General features: G+C 45.4%; 3 protein-coding genes across 3 annotated transcripts; 1 reads left to right on the plus strand and 2 right to left on the minus strand.

The window, feature by feature from the left end:
- Nucleotides 1-1,449: 1,449 nt before the first annotated feature.
- LOC135817345 (P2X purinoceptor 4-like) lies at nucleotides 1,450-15,359 on the minus strand. Its single transcript, XM_065330513.1, has 13 exons — nucleotides 14,948-15,359; nucleotides 14,340-14,496; nucleotides 13,674-13,745; nucleotides 10,345-10,414; nucleotides 9,173-9,281; nucleotides 8,663-8,749; nucleotides 7,729-7,879; nucleotides 7,140-7,225; nucleotides 5,803-5,847; nucleotides 4,881-4,983; nucleotides 4,483-4,548; nucleotides 3,799-3,897; nucleotides 1,450-2,960 (listed from the first exon to the last, which is right to left on the minus strand). Exons 1-13 carry the CDS (start codon nucleotides 15,079-15,081, stop codon nucleotides 2,916-2,918), a joined length of 1,224 nt encoding a protein of 407 aa, XP_065186585.1. The 5' UTR covers nucleotides 15,082-15,359; the 3' UTR covers nucleotides 1,450-2,915.
- Nucleotides 15,360-15,687: 328 nt separating this feature from the next.
- Nucleotides 15,688-17,639, plus strand: LOC135817346 (prostaglandin E synthase 2-like). Its single transcript, XM_065330514.1, has one exon. The coding sequence runs from the start codon at nucleotides 15,810-15,812 to the stop codon at nucleotides 16,989-16,991; it is 1,182 nt and encodes a 393-aa protein (XP_065186586.1). The 5' UTR covers nucleotides 15,688-15,809; the 3' UTR covers nucleotides 16,992-17,639.
- Nucleotides 17,640-17,774: 135 nt separating this feature from the next.
- Nucleotides 17,775-19,061, minus strand: LOC135817347 (geranylgeranyl transferase type-2 subunit beta-like). Its single transcript, XM_065330515.1, has one exon. The coding sequence runs from the start codon at nucleotides 18,966-18,968 to the stop codon at nucleotides 17,964-17,966; it is 1,005 nt and encodes a 334-aa protein (XP_065186587.1). The 5' UTR covers nucleotides 18,969-19,061; the 3' UTR covers nucleotides 17,775-17,963.
- Nucleotides 19,062-19,304: the final 243 nt, after the last annotated feature.

The following is a 19,304-nucleotide window of genomic DNA, read 5'->3' on the forward strand; positions in this document are numbered from 1 at the left end:
TATTATCGTCCCAGTTCACAGCTGTTCACGGATGCTGTCCTCTCGTCTGGCAATGAGATAACCTCTCATCATGACTCTCGTCAATCATGACTCTGTTCACTCTAGCTCTCTCTCTGGCTCACTTTCGTGCAATATTTGCTCTGCGGACAACTTTGGCTCAGTTGTCGCGCTTTCCTCTGCTTTGGTCTTTATGCAAGTTTGGACCATTCCTGGTATGACCCGTTCTGTTTTCCATTAGGGTCCTGTGTAGTTACTAGTATATAAATATAGCACTGTCTTGTAGACTTGTTGTCTGTTGTACCTAATGGCCAACGCAGGCTGGGTTTCATCAGGCTTGTGCTCTGGGTATATCACTTTGAACATCACACTGTCACATTCGAAGCCGGAGCTCCGAAGTGTAATTGAAGATTCCGCAAGGACTGCTTGCAGTCTGATGTGGAATCTGAGTTACACGAGGAGTGGAGGCAGAGCATGTGACAGTGTGTTCCCTCCCAGTTGTCAGTGATGTCTGTGAATAGACTTATGCCCTCCCACACTGTCACATACATGTAAGTCAAGAGCTCCGAAAAAGGCCAAAGAAGGTCTGGAGTTCGGGAGTAATATGGTGGCGGAGTTTGAAAATTTTCTTTGAATTGCTATGGTTTTAGGAGCGAATTAGGCCAAACACACTGTCACATTCTCTGCCTCCACTCCTCGTGTAACTCAGATTCCACATGACTGCAAGCAGTCCTTGCGGAATCTTCAATTCCTACATCCCTTCCCATTTGCAGGGTAACTAAAATGGGCGGGGCTAGAGTTAATTTCCGTCCCGGCCTTTTTGTGAGCATGCTCAATATGGTATGCACTGAGGCTTAGCTAACCATGCGACGCCACCCATCGACAATGTAATGAATAAATACTGCTAACGGGTAACAATACACATGCGTTGTATGTTACTCGGTAGCAGCTGTGTCTTGTAAAATAGTTGCGGCCTTGCACACCCACTACATGCATGACAATGTACATAGTCTATAGTACTTCATACTTCTTCAGTTTGCAGCATGTCGTAAAGGAAGTCAACGGTAAAGGCATGGGGACTCAATTGCTGCTTTATGCGCGACAATACAGTGTAGTTACACTGCATGCTGTGGGACAGCACAGAGAACAACCAATGGTCATGGGAATAGCCTTGCGGCTAACTCATCATACCTTCTCTTCTGCAGTGCAAGCATCTTACCAATTCAATTACATGCATGGCTATACAATCCAGTCGCGCATGTACATCAGGGAGTCATACCCAAACGTTTGGGTACGACTCCCTGATGTACATCCCTGCACAATACGTATCTAATATTGACTGAGTACGAGGTCAATATAGGAAATAAAAGCCAAGTAAAAGAGAGAGAAGTTTCCTATACTGACCAAGTACTCAGTCAATATTAGATTTATCACAACTAGCCAAAGCATGTGTTCAATCGCTAAAAAGGAGTCAAATATAAGCGGTCAATATAGCCCTAAGGAGTGAAATATGCAGGACTATGTGACTGCTTAGGTATGGCAAAAATCTATGTGAGTCAATACTAAGGGAGTGATAAATACACGTAGCACTGTTAGAGAACACACAGTACATCATGTAGAAGTACTTGTACTTGTATGTAGACTGTAGTGTTTGTGTAACAACGGCAAGGAACATCAATAATTGCTGTAAGATTCAAAAGGACTTCAAAAAGAGCATAGAAAATATAGAGTGCCACACATAGCACAAAGAACAAAATAACTTAGTTTGACCGCAATATGCCGCTCGAGAAAAAAAAGCAGAACAACACTCACTGCCTGAGCAAGTGAGCACTACAGAGCAATAATCTATTCGATCTGATGATCCGATCTCCTGACCTTCGGGAGCTGTCTTTGCAGAATCCCATATAATATAAAAATAAAATTTAATTTCTAAAATCACGAACAGATGGGGCCTGTATAAAGCGCATCTAAAAAAACCTAAATGTGAGTGAAAGTCACCCTAACACAAAGTAATCCTACTGAGCTTGTGCATGTCCTCTACAAGGAAATATGTGCCATTCGGCCTAATGGTATAGATCTAATGGGGAACATTGTAAACTAGCAGAATTGCTAGTGCAACGGACGACACTAAGATACCTCCGGCTATAGTGGGGGTGAAAATACTAGTAAAATAAAACATCTGGCGTAAAAAGGTTTCGGAGCAGCATGACAGAAGTAAATTTGACGAACAATGAAAACCGGCCAGTCAGCAGAGTGGCAGTTACAACTTACAATGGATGACACACTGGCAAGATATTCAAGTCCAAAACAGCAAATATTCATGCTGAGTGGAAAACTAAAAAAATTGTAAAACTAAAAAAAAAGAAAAAAAGACTGATCCGTTGAAATTTGTAAAACAATAGTAAATTTCCCTGTACTGACACGCTGTGCTGTGTACTGCTGAAACCATACTCTGTGCGTGCGTGTGTGTGTATAATTTGCGCTAAATGTTGTTTGCGAGATGTGACTTGTTCTATTGTTTATGCTTGCGTGCCTGTGCATGAGGGTGTGTATAGTGTATGTGCATGGCTGCACTTGATCGTGTTCATGTGAATGTTCATTTGTGTGTGTGTGTGTGTGTGTGTGTGTGTATGTGTGTGTGTGTGTGTATGTGTGTGTGTGTGTGTGTGTGTGTGTGTGTGTGTGTGTGTGTGTGTGTGTGTGTGCATTTCGACATTAGATGCACTGTATTTGAGTCTTACTCCATGCACAGCAAGGCAATCTAGTGCCGTGCTGTTTCTCACGTTGTTCACCATTCAAGGAATTGCACAAGAAGTAGTAGTACAGAGGGCATATACACAGTACTAACGTGTTGCAGAGTTGACCAGTGTATAAAACCGCTGACAGGAACACAATAGGCAGCAGGCTGTGAACTGGCTCTACCCAATAGATGTACTGTCGTCATGGGAACGTTTCAGAATTGTCTGGAGCAGAGCACAAACAGCAATACACAGACAACACTCCATCAAACAAAAAAACAGATTCAAAAATCAAACACGGGAACAGACAGAAGGAGAAATGACCAATCTTGAAATTTCAAGAAGTCGATGTGCAACTCGTAATGGAGAGAATGCAGTTGAAGCTTGTCACCAGCAAGATGAAAGAATCTGTGCATACCTATTCAAAGGAACGCAGAGCACAGACATCCAACTGACTTTTTATATTTCATTTCCATTTTTTATAGGAGTGAAACGAATATTCTAAATCGGCATGAATCGAATATCAAAATTTTATACCAAAAAGAAGAATTTGGCTAGTCCCCTGTCGTTGTAGACCAAGTACACAGTGGAGTTATGTTAACTACTCTTGTGAGTCATAGGCCCCTTTCTCAACATAATTACAACACATGTTCAGATCACTCCACCCGTTCTACACTTGAGCAGAGTGTGCACTTGGCAACACGCCCGTACAATCGTAGATCAAATAATGCATTAACAAACTTAAAACGAATATTCCAAAGGGGTAAACATTCCTTCCATCGCGTATCCAAACGGATATATTCGATTATTCGAATATTCTTGCAACCCTATTTTTTTATAAATTGATAATACACACAAGTATGAAAGGTCATGATACTACCGGGGCCAATTGAAAACTGCTCCTGACAGTCCTGGCATGGGGTTAGTTACTCAGTAGTCTTGCCAAGTACCTGTAAGAATAGAGAACTCTGCAGCCACCACTACAATGTACTCCAGTGCTATGAATGGAATACTATTATCATTTCTCTAAACAAAGTAGTAAACACGAAACTGTCGCACTTACAAATCCGTCGTCAACATCCACGTCTTCATACTTCTTTTCTCTGTAGAAGGTGCGCTTCTTCAGCAGGTTCAGAGTGATGAAGTCACACAGTACCGTGGCCTGCGAAAACACCCCCTCCCCCCCCCCCCCCCCACATACACACCACCACGGACACACACACACACACACACACACACACACACACACACACACACACACACACACACACGGGCACACAATCAGAAACAGTGGCACAATGTGCGGCAGACACACAAGGCCTTCAGCACTGGAGCGGGCGACTGTCTCATAACAGTTGGTTAACTATGGTAAGAGAAGCAAGCAAGCCACTAGTGGGGTTTCACATTCTTTGGAGCCAAGAACAACGATACTATGCGCTGAGTATAAGTACTGAAGTATGAGGTAGTGAGCTGGAACTCTCAGAAGTTCAGAACCAATTGCTGTCTGTTTGTAAAGTATCATCTTGTATTGCTAAATTTTGTGCTGTGTGCCCAGAAGATTGTCATAGATGCAATGGATGTCCATGGAGTGTGTGTGCATGTTTGTTTGTGTGTGTGTGTGTGTGTGTGTGTGTGTGTGTGTGTGTGTGTGTGTGTGTGTGTGTGTGCATGTGTGTGTGTGTGTGTGCATGTTTGTGTGTGTGTGTGTGTGTGTTGTGTGTGTGTGTGTGTGTGTGTCTTTACTTACAACAGAGAGCAGGGCGAGACCAGTGCCGAGGTTTATGAAGAGCGGTACCGGACTGAACTTGCCTGCCTGTTGCACGGGATGCAAGGAAAGGAAAGGGGGTGGGAGACAGCCAGAAATGACAACATATCGGGAGAGAAGTTCAGCACTGGCTGAATGGTCAAGGGAAAAGTCTCCACATGCTTTATTTCTAGGTTTATTGGAAGAAAGAAAACTAGAACTGTGTTGACAAGACAATGGAAAGTGACAACTGGCTGCAGTAACTGCCTTATCAACAGATCAGAATGTGAGCTAAACTACTGTCTGGGGTTTGAGATGACCGGTCTCTAAATACAGGTGGTCTCTAAACAGAGGTTGTACAGTACATGTAGTCATGTACTGTTGGTGACAGTGTGTCTAACCTCTCCCTCCACATTGATCAGGAAAAGAACACCATAGGACTTGGTGAGATCACGGTACTGCACCACCTGACCGTCTTCCTGCAGCTTGTAGTACTTCCCAAACCTGCACAGCAACAGGCCACAACGACAACAATAACAACAACAACAACAACAACAACAATAATAACAAGAGTGAAGATTTCCCAATGATAACGACGGCGATGATGATGACAACCGCAAGAACAGATGCCTCAGCCTAAAACGTGTGAGTGTGCGCATGCATGCATATGATACACACTCAAGACGAGTACAGTGCGTATCGGTTATAGTGTGGTCGTGTACAAGAATATACTGCTTACAAGAATGACCTCTCATATTTTCATAAACATAACATGGGTTTCAAGTGAACATTTATTCTTACAAGCAATGTTATCGCATTGTAGAATATATCGGTCCTAAGAATGGACTTTGTGTAGCAAAATATACCAAATTAGTACAAAGTGTATTGCCTGTAGTAATAACATCTGTCCGATGCAGTTCTGCTCCGACTCGCATTGCATCGTAGTGCTGCAGGTTCAACTGTTGTTGTCGTGTATCTCATGCTGCATAGCCACATGGTTAGCGTATGGGACTATGAACACCCGCATACACAGCAGCGGTATGTTGTATGTATGATGACCATCCTGTATCTGCGCACATGCATCTGATATGTCACACTCGACTTATCGTGAGTAAGAAATATCGGAAATAAGAATAGAAAGTCGTTTTTCAAACACCCACGTTATAACCGATACCTACTGTACAAGTGTGTGTACGCACACACCGCTCCCCACGTACACACGTACACACATACACATACATGAGTGCATACGGTTCCCTGCAGCAAGTGGCTATCGAGATATTCAAGTTGGAGAAACGCATCCATTGTTGATTGAACACATACCTGAAATTGAATCCTGGTGATAGCTTTACAGCTGGGTTATCCACACTGAGAAGAAAGCAAAGCAAACACAGGAACAGTGACATCAAACAAACAGAATCAATAATCAATGGTCCAAGAAGGCTTGACCTCAACTGGGGAATTTTATTGTTCTGTAATTGTAGCCAGTGAGGTGGTAGAATATAGCGAGTCTGTTAACAAACGACCATCACGATTTACAACACCACATGCCTTAGAGGGGTCGTCCACAAATATCGATGTTTTTTTAGAGAAGATATTCGTTCGTTTGGGGGGGGGGGGGGTTTGGGCCTTGTTCGTCTCGTATTTGCAGAAAAAAATATCGAACTCTATCTATGGACGGGCGCTGTTCGAACATGTAGTTTATGACCTACACAAAGTGAAAGTCAACCTCGTGAGCATAGCCATGGCAAGGTTGTGCGATCGTGGCAACATAAACCTAGGTGTATGGTGAAATTAGAGTGGCAGCTGGTCACGTTTCATGAGGAAATTGAACTTCATTAAAAAATATCGATCCCTTGCATAAACATGTGTATGTTCGTTTTGAGGGGGGAGGGAGGGGGTCTGGGGAGAAATGAACAAATATCGTCTTGAAAAAACATCGACATTTACGGACGGCCCCTAAGTGAGTCCCAGGTTAAATTTCATGCAAAGAAAGCTATAGCAACACCCTAGACCAAATTCCTATGCGCTGTGGAGTGACGCATTGCTCAAGACAAATTGGGCTGTATTGCAACACCATCCCTTCTTCAGAGAATGTTGGCAATGAGTCAATTCTATCAAGAAATCCTCTCTCCATGGCTGAACCGGAGAGCTACACAGAATTCTCCAACTTACGCCAGAAAGCCACTAGCATAGCTAGTTACTGTGCTGTTCAAGCAGGAAAAATAGTCGGAACTTGCTGAGAGTTGTGCGTGACTGCGGAGTTCATTAGATGAAAACTACTGGTTTACCTAATTTGATGCAAATTTCTTAGATGAAAAAATACAAGTAATATCGTAAAGTACCGCCAGAGCGCCCCGTCTCGCGAGAGTACCCCACCTTGATTTTACAGCCAGAGAAAGGAAAATCGTATGGCAGAGTGCAACGAAGTGTGTACAATGTGAGAATCTTAGTGTACTAAGGTCACACTTGGCAGGTTTTTGTGTGGAGCTTGTGTCCTCTTGAAGGTACGGATTGACTGCAAAACGTGCAATATGTGTACAAGGTTCTTGTCGTATGACCTACAGACAGCAGACCACCTCCACAATACGACCACGAAAGGATGAGATGGTGGGGCGCTCTGGCGGTACTTTGCGGTACATATTAAGCGGATAACTCACCGTCGAAATTTGTACTCAGGTGCACATTTGAACTGCAATGAGTCAAGATTACAATTCCATATGATGTCTATCGCCATGACTGCACCCTGTGCGTATAGAACAGCCACAGAGACAAATGCAATGAATGCAGCAGGGTCTGAGTTGCTCAAGCCTGCAAAGTGACTGCAAAACGAAGCACAAAACTTAGATAAAACATGCAAAAGCTGCATAAAGCCATCTGTCGCCTCATGATACTTGAACTCTTCACAGAAGCCGCATACATGCACCAAAGGTACTACTTCGAAGTACATGTACTGTCGTGGACATGGAAATCTGGTCGAATGACGCGGGACCGGCACCCTCAGTGCATACAGAACGTTGCTTGCAGTGCACGTGTTAATCGTATGCGTACTCACGGCTGCATGGCCAGCGCCTTGGCCGCTTGACCTCATACCAGATGTCCACCATGTCCACGACAGCAGTTAAACGTCAACTCAGTAGTTTTGCAAACCAAGATAATACAAAGACGAAGGTCATCCCAAACAAAAAGAACAACAAAGACATTGGACAAAAGCAGCGTGCCTGACAAGATTGATGGGACCGCACTCACATCTTTTGTTGCCTGTGGCCACTGCTCAAGAATGCCTGCGTAGCGGAAAATATCTTCCAGGCGAAATATAGGACAGAAGGCGTCCGTGTCGGGATGGTAATTACACTTCTCCAGGTAAGTTCTATTATTGACGTCATCGTTGATGTTTCGCCTGCACGGGCAACATAACAGCAGAAAAAGTACAAGTACAAATGGTGCGGTTTTTTTGTAAAAAAAGAAAAGAGTACAGGGTCGAAATAGAATGACACAACAGAATGACAATACTACAGCTACTCACTGAGACACTATAGCTAATCACTGAGACACTATTATAGCTACTCACTGAGACACTATAGCTACTCACTGAGACACTATTATAGCTACTCACTGAGACACTATAGCTACTCACTGAGACACTACAGCTACTCACTGAGACACTATAGCTACTCACTGAGACACTGTAGCTACTCACTGAGACACTATAGCTACTCACTGAGACACTATACAGTAAATGAATGACTCCACATAGTGATCCATTTTTTTAGTGCATGAACTACCCGTGAAGTGTCCAAACAAGAAGACCACTCCTCTCCGAGCATACTAAAGCTATTCTTGTAGAGTGTTGCCGTGGCTCATTTGCAGAAGCTATGTGAGTGCAGCAGCGGCAAGAGAACCGTACGCCCGTGCAATCGTGACCTCTTTGAACAATGCCTCGCTGGTGACATCATGTGCAGGAAACATTGGCGGGAAGGCTGGGGGTGGTGGGTTATACAGCATCATTCCGGGCATAGCTTCTGGCCAGGTCCTCTATTGCGCATAGCATCAATGCATAACTGAATATGGTGTGGGATCTGAAAGGATGGGTGTTAACAGTTTTATAAGCATAGGCGGCCTGGTGTTTTAGTACTACCCAAACTAGGAAGGTCATTGGACTGCGAATGGCTGGAATGCTTACGCCTTGTAGGTGAATTTCTTGAACTCAATGCTGTTCTTGATGAAGACGGTGAAGTTACGAGCATCCTGTTCTAATACAGCTGCACGGCTGCAGACAAAGGGAAGCATACAAAAGTAACTTAGACACAGTGCAAAATACTGCAATACCGAAAACTTTCAGTGGAGATTTATTTTCGGTAACTTTGGTAAAGGTAATTTTTACCTAACATGATTTTTCGAAAGACGTAAAACTCAAGTCATAGTGCGAAGCAACACGTCAAAAACTCACCTGCTTGATATGGCGCTTCTGGTCATCGCAGAGCCATGAAATTTTGGCTCGGAGTATTACACATCGTAGTCTCACTGTGACATATGTTTTCTAATCAAAATACCAAGAGAGAAAGTCAATATTGAGTCCGTTCCGGTTTGCAACCTATATCCTATTTGAAACCATCGCCTCTACTATAGCCAGCTGTGATAACATAAGATAGAAGACCACCCTTGTAGGATAGTTGATGTTAGAAGAAATTACCTCTTTGTTGGATCTTCATCTTCCACAGGACACCAGCCCATGATCTGACAGGACATTCGGCCGACTGGTTCCGTGTTATTGTACTGTACACAGTTGCCAGTCATACGCCCTGTCAGCAAGAGGCAATTGGAAACATACATACATGCGCCGGCACACGCATACACACACACACGCACACAGACATGCACACAGACACGTACACACACGTACGCACACACACACACACACACACATCACACACCCACACACCCACACACACACACACACACACACACACACACACACACACACACACACACACACACACACACACACACACACACACACACACACACACACACACAAACACATACAAACACATGCCCACACACTTGTACTTGCTCACTGCCATAACTGGTCACGTGGGTCTCCCCTGAAGAGGGGGAGAGAAATTCAAAAGGAACTTGGAAAGATGACTCAATTGGCTATTGAACCGCCCAAAAACCGACACCCCCTGAAATCCCCAAACTCTGGGTGGATTCGGAAATGATCCCACTTATGGGCTCACCACACCTCAGCATCAAAGTGGGTGAGGAGAAGGTGCAGAAAAGGATTGACGGCATCAGGGCATCAGAAAAACAGACACACACACACACACCTTTGACCTTTTTGACGCCCATCGCCGGAAGCGATGAACGCAATGCTACAGCAGAAGCCATAGCAACTTGTGCTGGGATTGCACCATTCAACAGCTTGCAAGGCTGAATAATTGACCGTCACTATTCAGCCTGGTCTACACCATACTGCTATTCGAAGTGACTTTTCTGGCCAGTGAATCCCTATTTTTGGTCTTTCCATTTTTTTCCCTCGCGCGCACACATCACACCACATACTCCGATATGCACTGGCTGTTGGTAACCACCCAGGAGAATGAAAGAAAAGTCAGGAAGAGTCTGAGAAAGAGAAGAACACACACACACACACACACACACACACACACACACACACACACACACACACACACACACACACACACACAATCACACACAATGCTAGCATCTGGTGAAAATGAACAGTATAATACCATACTACGCGTAGAGTGCAAAGGGAATGCATTTCGGATTTAAAGCAGAAATAAAATTTCATCCAAACTACATGATTGTACATGCCCCACATCCCTGATTGCAACTCACCATCTCCATTGGGAACCAGTTCACCCGCAGCACAGTCATTGCCATTCGTACAACTCTTTATGCTGGGTTTCTGAAAGGAGAGCGAAAGCAAATACTGCACATCACCTGCGGTCCTATTGAATTCAGCAGGGGCGTCGGACACGCTACGGTCACTACATACCTTTTTGTCCCATGTACCCCGCGAATCAAAAAAATACACTGATCTGGTACTCCCCTGTGGTGCGGTATGGTCAGCCATCTGAAGTACAATTTTCTCGTGGGGGAGCGGTGGCTGAGCCGAACATTTTGGAAATTTACAGGCCAGATCAATGTATTTTATCATTTTTATGCTTCACGGGGGTACCTGGGGCAAAAGTGGTACGGTCAATACCGCAGTGACCATAGTGTGTACGACGCCCCTGCACTATAATATCTTCCGACATCCCTGATTTAGTGAGGCTAAACTTACTTTCTTCTCAGGTAACCCCAAAGCCGGGGGGAGCCTTACCAGGTACAGTAAAACCTGTAACTAACGACCGGCACCGTGACTAGCGACCACCGTGACTAGCGACCACCGTGACTAACGACCACCGTGACTAGCGACCGGCCTGGTACTACCGACCACTTCGTCAGGCACGGACGGTCTCACATTCAAAATGCACTGTGACTAGCGACTACCTGCTGAACGCGACCAGCGACCGCCTTTTCTTGTCCCAATGTCGAATTTTGACCCGTAACTAGCGACCGCGATGTAGGAAATCAAACATTGCTCGACGCTCCTTCTCGACATGTTGATGATTTTCCATGGTCCTGAAAGGACTGTTTCGATACTACAGCTGGACAAATGAACGCAGTCTCATTTTGACTGTGGAATCAGTGTGGACTGCACTACACCTGTCATAATTTCAAGTGCTGTCAAGAACAAACATGATAGGAAACGTCTTTGGAGAGCGCATCCAAAGCGCTCTTTGATCGATGTTACTACTCGAAGGAGAAACTAAGACTGAGCGGCTCTCTGTCGAAGTGCAATCACACAGCTCAGTCACCAGGTCACACTGACAGTCTGTGCTGGCTAGCTAGCATGCTACGGTACATGTACTCACCTGTACGGAACACAGGCCAGGATACGATGGCGGATACTATAGTCTACAGTGAAGGTGCGAAAACTCGCAACATCGCCGCATCACGTACATGTAGATCGAGTACTGGTACACACCAGCGCAAAGAGAAGCTTCAACAGGGAACTCTTGACTCCTGGCTTCAGAAGTAGGAGCCGAATTTAATGTCTGCAATAAAACTTGATTTTCTCTCTCTCCAAGTGTTGTATGATCTGAAAGAAGAATGTCAGTGCGCAAGTGGTGGGGGATTGTATTATCTGCATTTTGACATACATATCATATAATGGGATCCATATATGATCACGCGGTGCAAACCTCTAACTAAAGACCACCTGCCACTAAAGACCACTTTTCCGGGCACCAAGGGGTGGTCGTTAGTTACAGGTTTTACTGTACAGTACGTATCACCTATAAGTAGTGACTACACCCAATTTCCAAAACTTGCTCTGATCGCTTCGATTTTGGTCTCATTCGATTCTCCCAGGCGTAGTACATAGGAAATCTGTAAGTATTATTCGAATCGGCCCAGCCATTCTTGAGTTATAGTGATTTGAAGGGCGCCAAGTTGGACTTTTGCTGGAAACAGAAATGAATGGGAGCGATGGGAGAATCGAGAACGACCGCACACTGACGCACAGTCCGTGCATGCAGTACAGTGTACAGTGCACACGCCTCGTCACTCGAACTGCGCGTACGAAATTGCATACTTAGGTATGCTGGGGCAGAACAAATTCGCTCGTAGAGGAAGACGAAAGCGTCTCACCGCCTTGTAATTTCACATGGCCAGTAGTTTTTCGACGCTGAAGACGATGGAATAGTCCGCGACGCTGCGACCCGACCAGAACAACCCGAAATTCATACCCTGAAAAAGCGCTGAGCGCAGAGCTCCTAAATTTTGTCGTATGGAAACGGGACTTCGGGTCTCAAGTCAAGGGCACGAACATCTCCTCTCTCAGATAAAGCAATTCACTCGATGCGATATTCTACAATTTGACCTAGCCACGCCGAAATGCACTGCCATGTCGGATTCTCCCATCGGAAGTATAGAAACTTGTTTCCAAAAAATCAGCGTCTGGGTGCGAGGGAGTAAAGTCACTACTATAAGGTTGGCGGCTATAGTAATATACCGGCTATAGTGATCAATCTCTCAAATTCATTTTCATTTGCCATAACTAAGTATACACAGTTATCGCGTATAGTAATAATCGTCTATAGTAATATATCGCCTATAGTGATCCAATTCATATTTCAAGACCTTTATGAAATTACTTTTGCATCGGATATAGTGATTGATGTAAAATCAAGTGGTGTCAGAGGAGACCAGGGTGTTTCTTCTTCATGATAAACTACAGTACTTGTCCAGTGTTGTTTGGTGAGTTCTGCTTGTACAATTCGCCAAATATGCCTCCATCGTGAGGAAATGCTGATGTTGTGTGTCATGAGCTGTAGCCAGCTATGCAGTGCGTATGTGCATGGCGCTCTGAATCATTTGATACCCCACTCGCATACATTGAATGCAGTACCGGTCATAGTAATATACCGCTTATAGTGATAAAATGCTCAAAATCAAACAGCAACGCTATAGGCGATACTGACTGTGCCTACTAGGGTTCGGAGAAATAATCGTGCGTGTCACAAGAGAGGTGATGTGTGCCGGTATGCGAATGACGATCTGTGGTATGAGGGAACTGGGATCAGGTGTAGAAATCTAACTTTCCAGGCACGAAAGGAGGTCCCCGATCCAGCCTCCACACGATGGCATGCATTTGTGAGTGATTGAGCATCCATTGCACAAACGACACAAGTACAATGTATATGCATATTAATACATAGCTCAGTGGTTAGAGCATCGCTAGCTGCAAGCGAAGGTCCCTGGTTCGAGTCCTGGTGGTGACAGTCAATTTTTCTTCAGACTTTTCCCGTTTGTGTCTTTCCCTCAAACTAGTCAAGATAATATTTTGTTATTATTATTATTATATAGGTAACGATTTCTTGTCAAGCTTTAGTGTTCAATCTTACATTTAGTGTTTTATTTATTTCCGAATTTTGGTTGTCTTGTTGCTTTGGTTCTTACTTCGTGGTTTCACGCGATTGGTGTTACGAATACTAGTAAACCCGTTCTCAAGTGTATGCACATACACGCACACACACACACACGCGCACGCACACACACACACACACACACACACACACACACACACACACACACACACATGCATAGGATCACAGTACCTCAGCACAGGTGCCATTCTTCTGGAAAGGTGTCACGTGCATATTTGTCATCACGTAGAAAGCGCTAGATTGCTGCGGCAAAAAAACAACAGATGGCAAACTATTCTTGTTAGTCGAGACATTACCCAGAAACTTGTAGTTGACCACCAACAGCATGGAACCATCAACAGGATCAATAGTTTGAGGGTTCTACACTGGTCTACCACTCATGGGTGACTCAGGGTTGAGAAAACCTTAGCTACTGGCACCACTGGCGTAAACACGGGGTAAGATCTCATTCATGTTACACAGATTCCATGCATACATGTACATATGACACGTGAATGCACGCCACTACATTGTACAGTATATCAGTCCCTGGGAGAGCTCAGCGTACTGACACCATTCCGTTGCCGTCGCTGTACACGCTTTCTCGCTTTGCCGTGCCTCAGTATCAGGGTGCTTATACAGGGGCGGTGGAACCGGTCCGGTTGGTCTGGCTATGGCCGGACCAGCTCTTTGGCCGCCAATGGGTATGTAAACTACTGAGGGAGTTATGTGTACCCGCCTTATCAGGCACAAACTGTATGAAAAGCTGTGGCATGGCCGGACCAATCAAGTCCTGTAATAGGTTTCCTGTATCCAGTTTACAGCCAGCATGACTTCAACATGCCATGCCGTCCTTACCTGTGGTGGAATGTGGTAGTCAGCCATATCCCAAATGCGCTCTCCGATGGCCGGATCTGAGTTGAGGTCCGTGTAGGCAACACCCTTGAGTTTGGCCGTCACGCCACTCGTCACCAGGTCAGTATCCTGGTAGCCTTTCTCGTACACTATGGCATACCTGAGTAGGAAAGAGACAAACGTGTCCAAGCATGAATGCACGAATGCACATGGATGCATGGACACACACACATGCACGCACACACGCGTGCGGACACACACACACATGCATGCACACACACAATGTGATATACGCACGTGCACACACGCACGTGCACACACACACACACACATACAGACGTGCACACACACACACATATGTAACACAGCCTACAGATCAACTATAGCAGTTCGGTCAGCCGAAGATGGCCTTAGACTTAGTCCATCCAATCAAAGATGGTCGTATCCCGGCCAGGCAAATATGGTACTGGCCAATGTACATGTACATGTACATGCATAATTATGTACTGACTGGAAGTACTTGTACATGTATGCAAAACAAAAAAGAGTCTCCGTACAGCACAGTAAATGATTGTTATGAAAGGGAAGTCGAGGCCTGGACTTAGTCTTACCCTATCACGTAACATATCACCACCAGTTGAATGAGGCGATTTATGAATCCGACCTTCTTGCTGCGGATATGAACTACTTTCAGTGTCTCATATTCGAACAAAGTACTGCCTATTTTTCCACACACTCCGCTCATTATGAAAAGTGTAGCGTAGCTGTCATTAATGCAACACTACCCAGATTAGTGACAGGAAAACGTCTTACACACTTCGTGAAAGAATTGGGGCTATCCAAGAAATGTTGAGAAACTATTATAATTATTTGTCTACCCAGTCCCACGGATATTATTATAACAAACAGAGCTCTTCCTTGCCTGGTAGCCAAAGACGGTCCGAAATATTTTTTCAGGTCCATTCATGGCGAATGTCTGGAAGAGACGAAGATGTGACACATTTCGAGTTTTTGACAGGATCGGAGGGGATGTGAGCAAGCTACAGACACGAAAATTGAGAGGAAAAGCTCGCCAGACGTGCATCATTGCATGCATGCCGCATGGGCTTCTCGTTTGGTTGTCCGGCGTCCCAACGCGCGACTGCCGCTTGTGGCTAAGTCCATGGCAACACGTCACGTGCAGCCTCCGTCACAGACTCACAGCTACAGTGCAGTGCATGCAAGTGACTGACTGCACCCTATGATGATCAGCGATCGATAGCGCTAGTACTACTACTAGGATATCACGTCGATGTGCTTGTTATGTTGCGTAACAGCAGTTCAGTCTTTACATAATTCAAACTCACTTTTGTTGAGAATCACAAAATAATTGCTTCTTGATATTTGTATTTTGATGTTCCATGGCTTGACCTCACGCTGAATGACTGTGGCAGAATCTGTCCTCTATGGTGTAAAATCTGTCAAGTACTAAATATGCTTGGTGTGGCTTGCTCTTCGGCGCTTCGACGCGGTCTGACTTCGGTCGGAAACCAGTCGAAATCTGCACTGAGCAAAAGCCATCAAGTTTGGAAGTCTGAGTGTGGATCAGTGGCAAGACTGTCTAGTGATAGCACGAATCAGTCGCAGGGCAGTGGATGGAGGAAATGGGCGGTGCGTGGAGCAGCTGTAGCTACTCTGGGCGTAGGCGCGTCGATTGGCATGGCACTGGTAATCAGAAATGACCTTGGAAAGTATCCCCTCTTGGCCAAGCTGATGGACAGTGTAAGTGGAAGAAAGGCCAAAACTCTGCCTGCTGCTGAGATCTCTGACAACAGTATGTTTGGAGAGGCGGCTCCCAAACTCAAGCTTCTACAGTATCACACGTGCCCGTTCAGCTCCAAAGTCAGAGCTTATCTGGACTACCACAAAATCCCGTATGAAATCGTCGAGGTGAACCCGATCTCTCGCAGTGAACTGCCCGCCGATTTCCGCAAGGTTCCTATCCTGATGGCCGGTGACTATCGGCTAGTGGAGTCCTCCGTCATTATTAGTATCCTGGAATCTTACAGACTATCAAAGGGCAAAGTCACCTTTGAAGAGTTGAATGCGCATTTCCCGCATCATGAAGGAGAGCGCTATGGACGCAAGAGCGAGATTTACGATGACAAATTCTTAATTCCCACGCTCAGCGAGAAGGAGAGGATAGCAGCCAAACGCGAGGAGGAGCTGAGGTGGAGAAAGTGGGTTGACGACACCTTTGTTCACATGTTGCCACCGAATATCTATCGCAGTGCTGCTGAAGCCAAGCAGGCATTTGACTACATCTCTTCAGTGGGTAACTTTGGGTTTTTTGAAGCAGTGGCTGCTCAGGTAATTGGCGCAACAGTCATGTACATGCTTGCCGGCCGCCTGAAGGAAAGATACAACTTGAAGGAGGACGTGCGTGAATCGCTCTATGACTGTGGCAACGAGTGGATGGAAGCCGTCGGCGATCGTAAGTTTCTCGGTGGCGAGAAGCCGAACATGGCTGATCTTGCCGTGTTTGGTACCCTGACGTCAGTTGAAGGGTTTGATGCCTTCAAGGACCTAATGGAGAATACACCCATGAGGCCGTGGTGGGATCGTATGGTGGCTGTTGTTAGAACAGAAAGCCCTAAGGCAGCTGAAAGCAGCTAAGTACTACCCATTGCTGCTGGTGGGTGATACTAAATTAAGTTTATATTCACTGGCCATAGCCCATCTTATATTCTGTTTGTATTGTAATAGCATTGATGTCGTCATTTTGAAATGTCAGCACCAACACTGGTGCTCAGCAACACTCATACTTCGAAGTAGGTTTATGTTATGTGTACAAAACAGAACTCCCACTCTTTCACGAGTACATGCATGCTCACAGGCAGCATCCTCCTCCACCACACACACACACGCACACACACTCACACGGGCACACACACGTGGGCATGCACAGCACAATTTTCAAGGTTCTCGGATTTAATTTTGCTGCTTTTTTTTCGGAACACTCTAGTTCCACACACTCTTTCTCCGCTTTCAATACGATCCTTGATTTCTCGTTTATGTACGGTATGACTGTATTCTCGAAAATGGATGCATTGTTTTGTACTATTTTTTTAAATTTAGGAGCACAGTCATTGTAGGTTTCTACTGTGGAAGCATCAGTTCAATCTCATTTACCGATTCCCTTATTATCAGTTATTCTTCCAGCATAGCATACTATGCTAAGCATATTAGAATTGAATATCAGCTGAACTGCTTGCTGCCATTTGAGGTCATGCAAAGTAAACATATAAAAGACTGGACAAGCGAGGTATGGCTGTTGTTTTTGTCTGCTAATGCTACTCGAATATGTTTAAAAAAAAAACATTTCTGGTGCAAGGCCACATCTCCACCTCTCATTCCCAGTTGGCCTCATCCCATTTCAATGCTCAGAGTGCTATAATGTACGTGATGGCGGAGTAAGGTACATCCTTTCCTCAAGTGGTGATCTAAAAATGCATGAAATATATAATATACAACTTCAAGAGCAACGACAACAATTTTGAAAACGGAATCTAAAAAAAAAGGTGACGAATGTTTCGAATATTTTGAAAATAGGGTTAAAATCATGAAAGCATGCAGAATTTCAGCAAATTATAGAAGGTAAACATTGGCACGGTCCAATACTGACTGGGGCATGCACAGCACCGGGTTGACTTTCTCAACACTTGTGTCACCTAACAAGGATAAAGATGCGACGCCAAACAGTGTGTGGAACGGGTCGACAATGTTGCCCGGACGATCGGCAAAGCCGCCGGTCTCGTCATCTTGGCAGGCGAGGATGTAGCGCCGCAGCTTGTCCTTGTCGATCCAGTGAAGGCGCTTAATCATAGCTAGCGAGGACAGCACCCACCAAGAGTAGCAGACGTCGGGTAGCTTCTCCGGACGGCCATTCAAACCGCCAGACGGCAACTGCCGCTCGCATAGCCACCAGCCGAGGGTATCTGCATCAATACTGTCCAGCTGGTTTGCCAGAGCCAGAGCACCGACGCAGCAGAAGACCTGGCCACTGTGCGACTCCGAGCCCGGGACTACGCCGAATCCACCGTCAAAGTTCATGCACCGTACAACGAAGTCAGCTGCCGACCGCACGTCGATAGCATCTTGACGGTGCAGTAACGTGACACACGCCAGTGCGCAGAAGGAGAACCGCGAGTCAACCTCGCCCCACTGGTCACCACTGAACGAGCCGTCTTCCCGCTGTAACGCGGCCACATACTCGACAATACCATCCACGTCCAACTCCGTCACGGCATCATACAGGCAGCAAATCTGTATTGCACTCAGTGTGTAGAGTAAGTGTGAGTCATGACCAGGACTAGCACTGTAACCACCGTTATCGCAACGGCACTTGCGTATAAACGACACTACCTCCACACGGTTCATTCTATCCAGCTGACCCAGTAGTGACATACAAGTCAGGCCCCAGTAAACGCCGCTCATCCGCAGGTACTCCGTAACGCAATATTCGTATGCGTGCTCACTCCCTTCTTCAGTATTTCCATACGTAGCCAAATAGTCCGCGTGTTTCTCCAGCAGTAGCTTTTCCCGCAGACCCAAGTCTTCTGGAACGCTAACATCGTTTATAGCTTTCGCCATTACTGCCGGCCGTCCGTCCTCCCGAAATCCAAGGATCAACTAAACTAGTAAAAGCACTTTCCAAATCGAAGTCCATTTCTCTTTTACATTTTTGCAAACGCAGAACCCAGCAAGCTACAACAAAAAAATCAACGCTTCACTCGTTACCTAGGCGATTATAGCATGACATCACACTGAGTATCGTACACGTACCCGTATCGTACTCATCGCAAATCGTATTATTTTTATGATGATCGATGCATATTTTTCGCGTGGCTGTGTCGCGCCGCGGGAAATACAAATGTTCGATTGTGGACGCTTTTTGCTTCGAAATCAGTTTGCCATGCGAGAATGCAC

Source organism: Sycon ciliatum, chromosome 5 (genome assembly GCF_964019385.1).
Source record: "Sycon ciliatum chromosome 5, ocSycCili1.1, whole genome shotgun sequence".
Classification (NCBI taxonomy): Eukaryota; Metazoa; Porifera; class Calcarea; order Leucosolenida; family Sycettidae; genus Sycon; species Sycon ciliatum.

Bases quoted from the DNA above. Each gene is read 5' to 3' on its own strand.
- LOC135817345 (XM_065330513.1), bottom strand. From the start codon at position 15,081: ATGAGCGGAGTGTGTGGAAAAATAGGCAGTACTTTGTTCGAATATGAG. The intron at 14,497-14,947 runs GTAAGACTAAGT...TTTCCTACTCAG, and splicing joins GTGATATGTTACGTGATAGG to GTATGCCATAGTGTACGAGA. The intron at 9,282-10,344 runs GTGAGTTGCAAT...TCTTGCTGACAG, and splicing joins ACTGGTTCCCAATGGAGATG to GGCGTATGACTGGCAACTGT.
- LOC135817346 (XM_065330514.1), top strand. From the start codon at position 15,810: ATGCTTGGTGTGGCTTGCTCTTCGGCGCTTCGACGCGGTCTGACTTCG.
- LOC135817347 (XM_065330515.1), bottom strand. From the start codon at position 18,968: ATGGCGAAAGCTATAAACGATGTTAGCGTTCCAGAAGACTTGGGTCTG.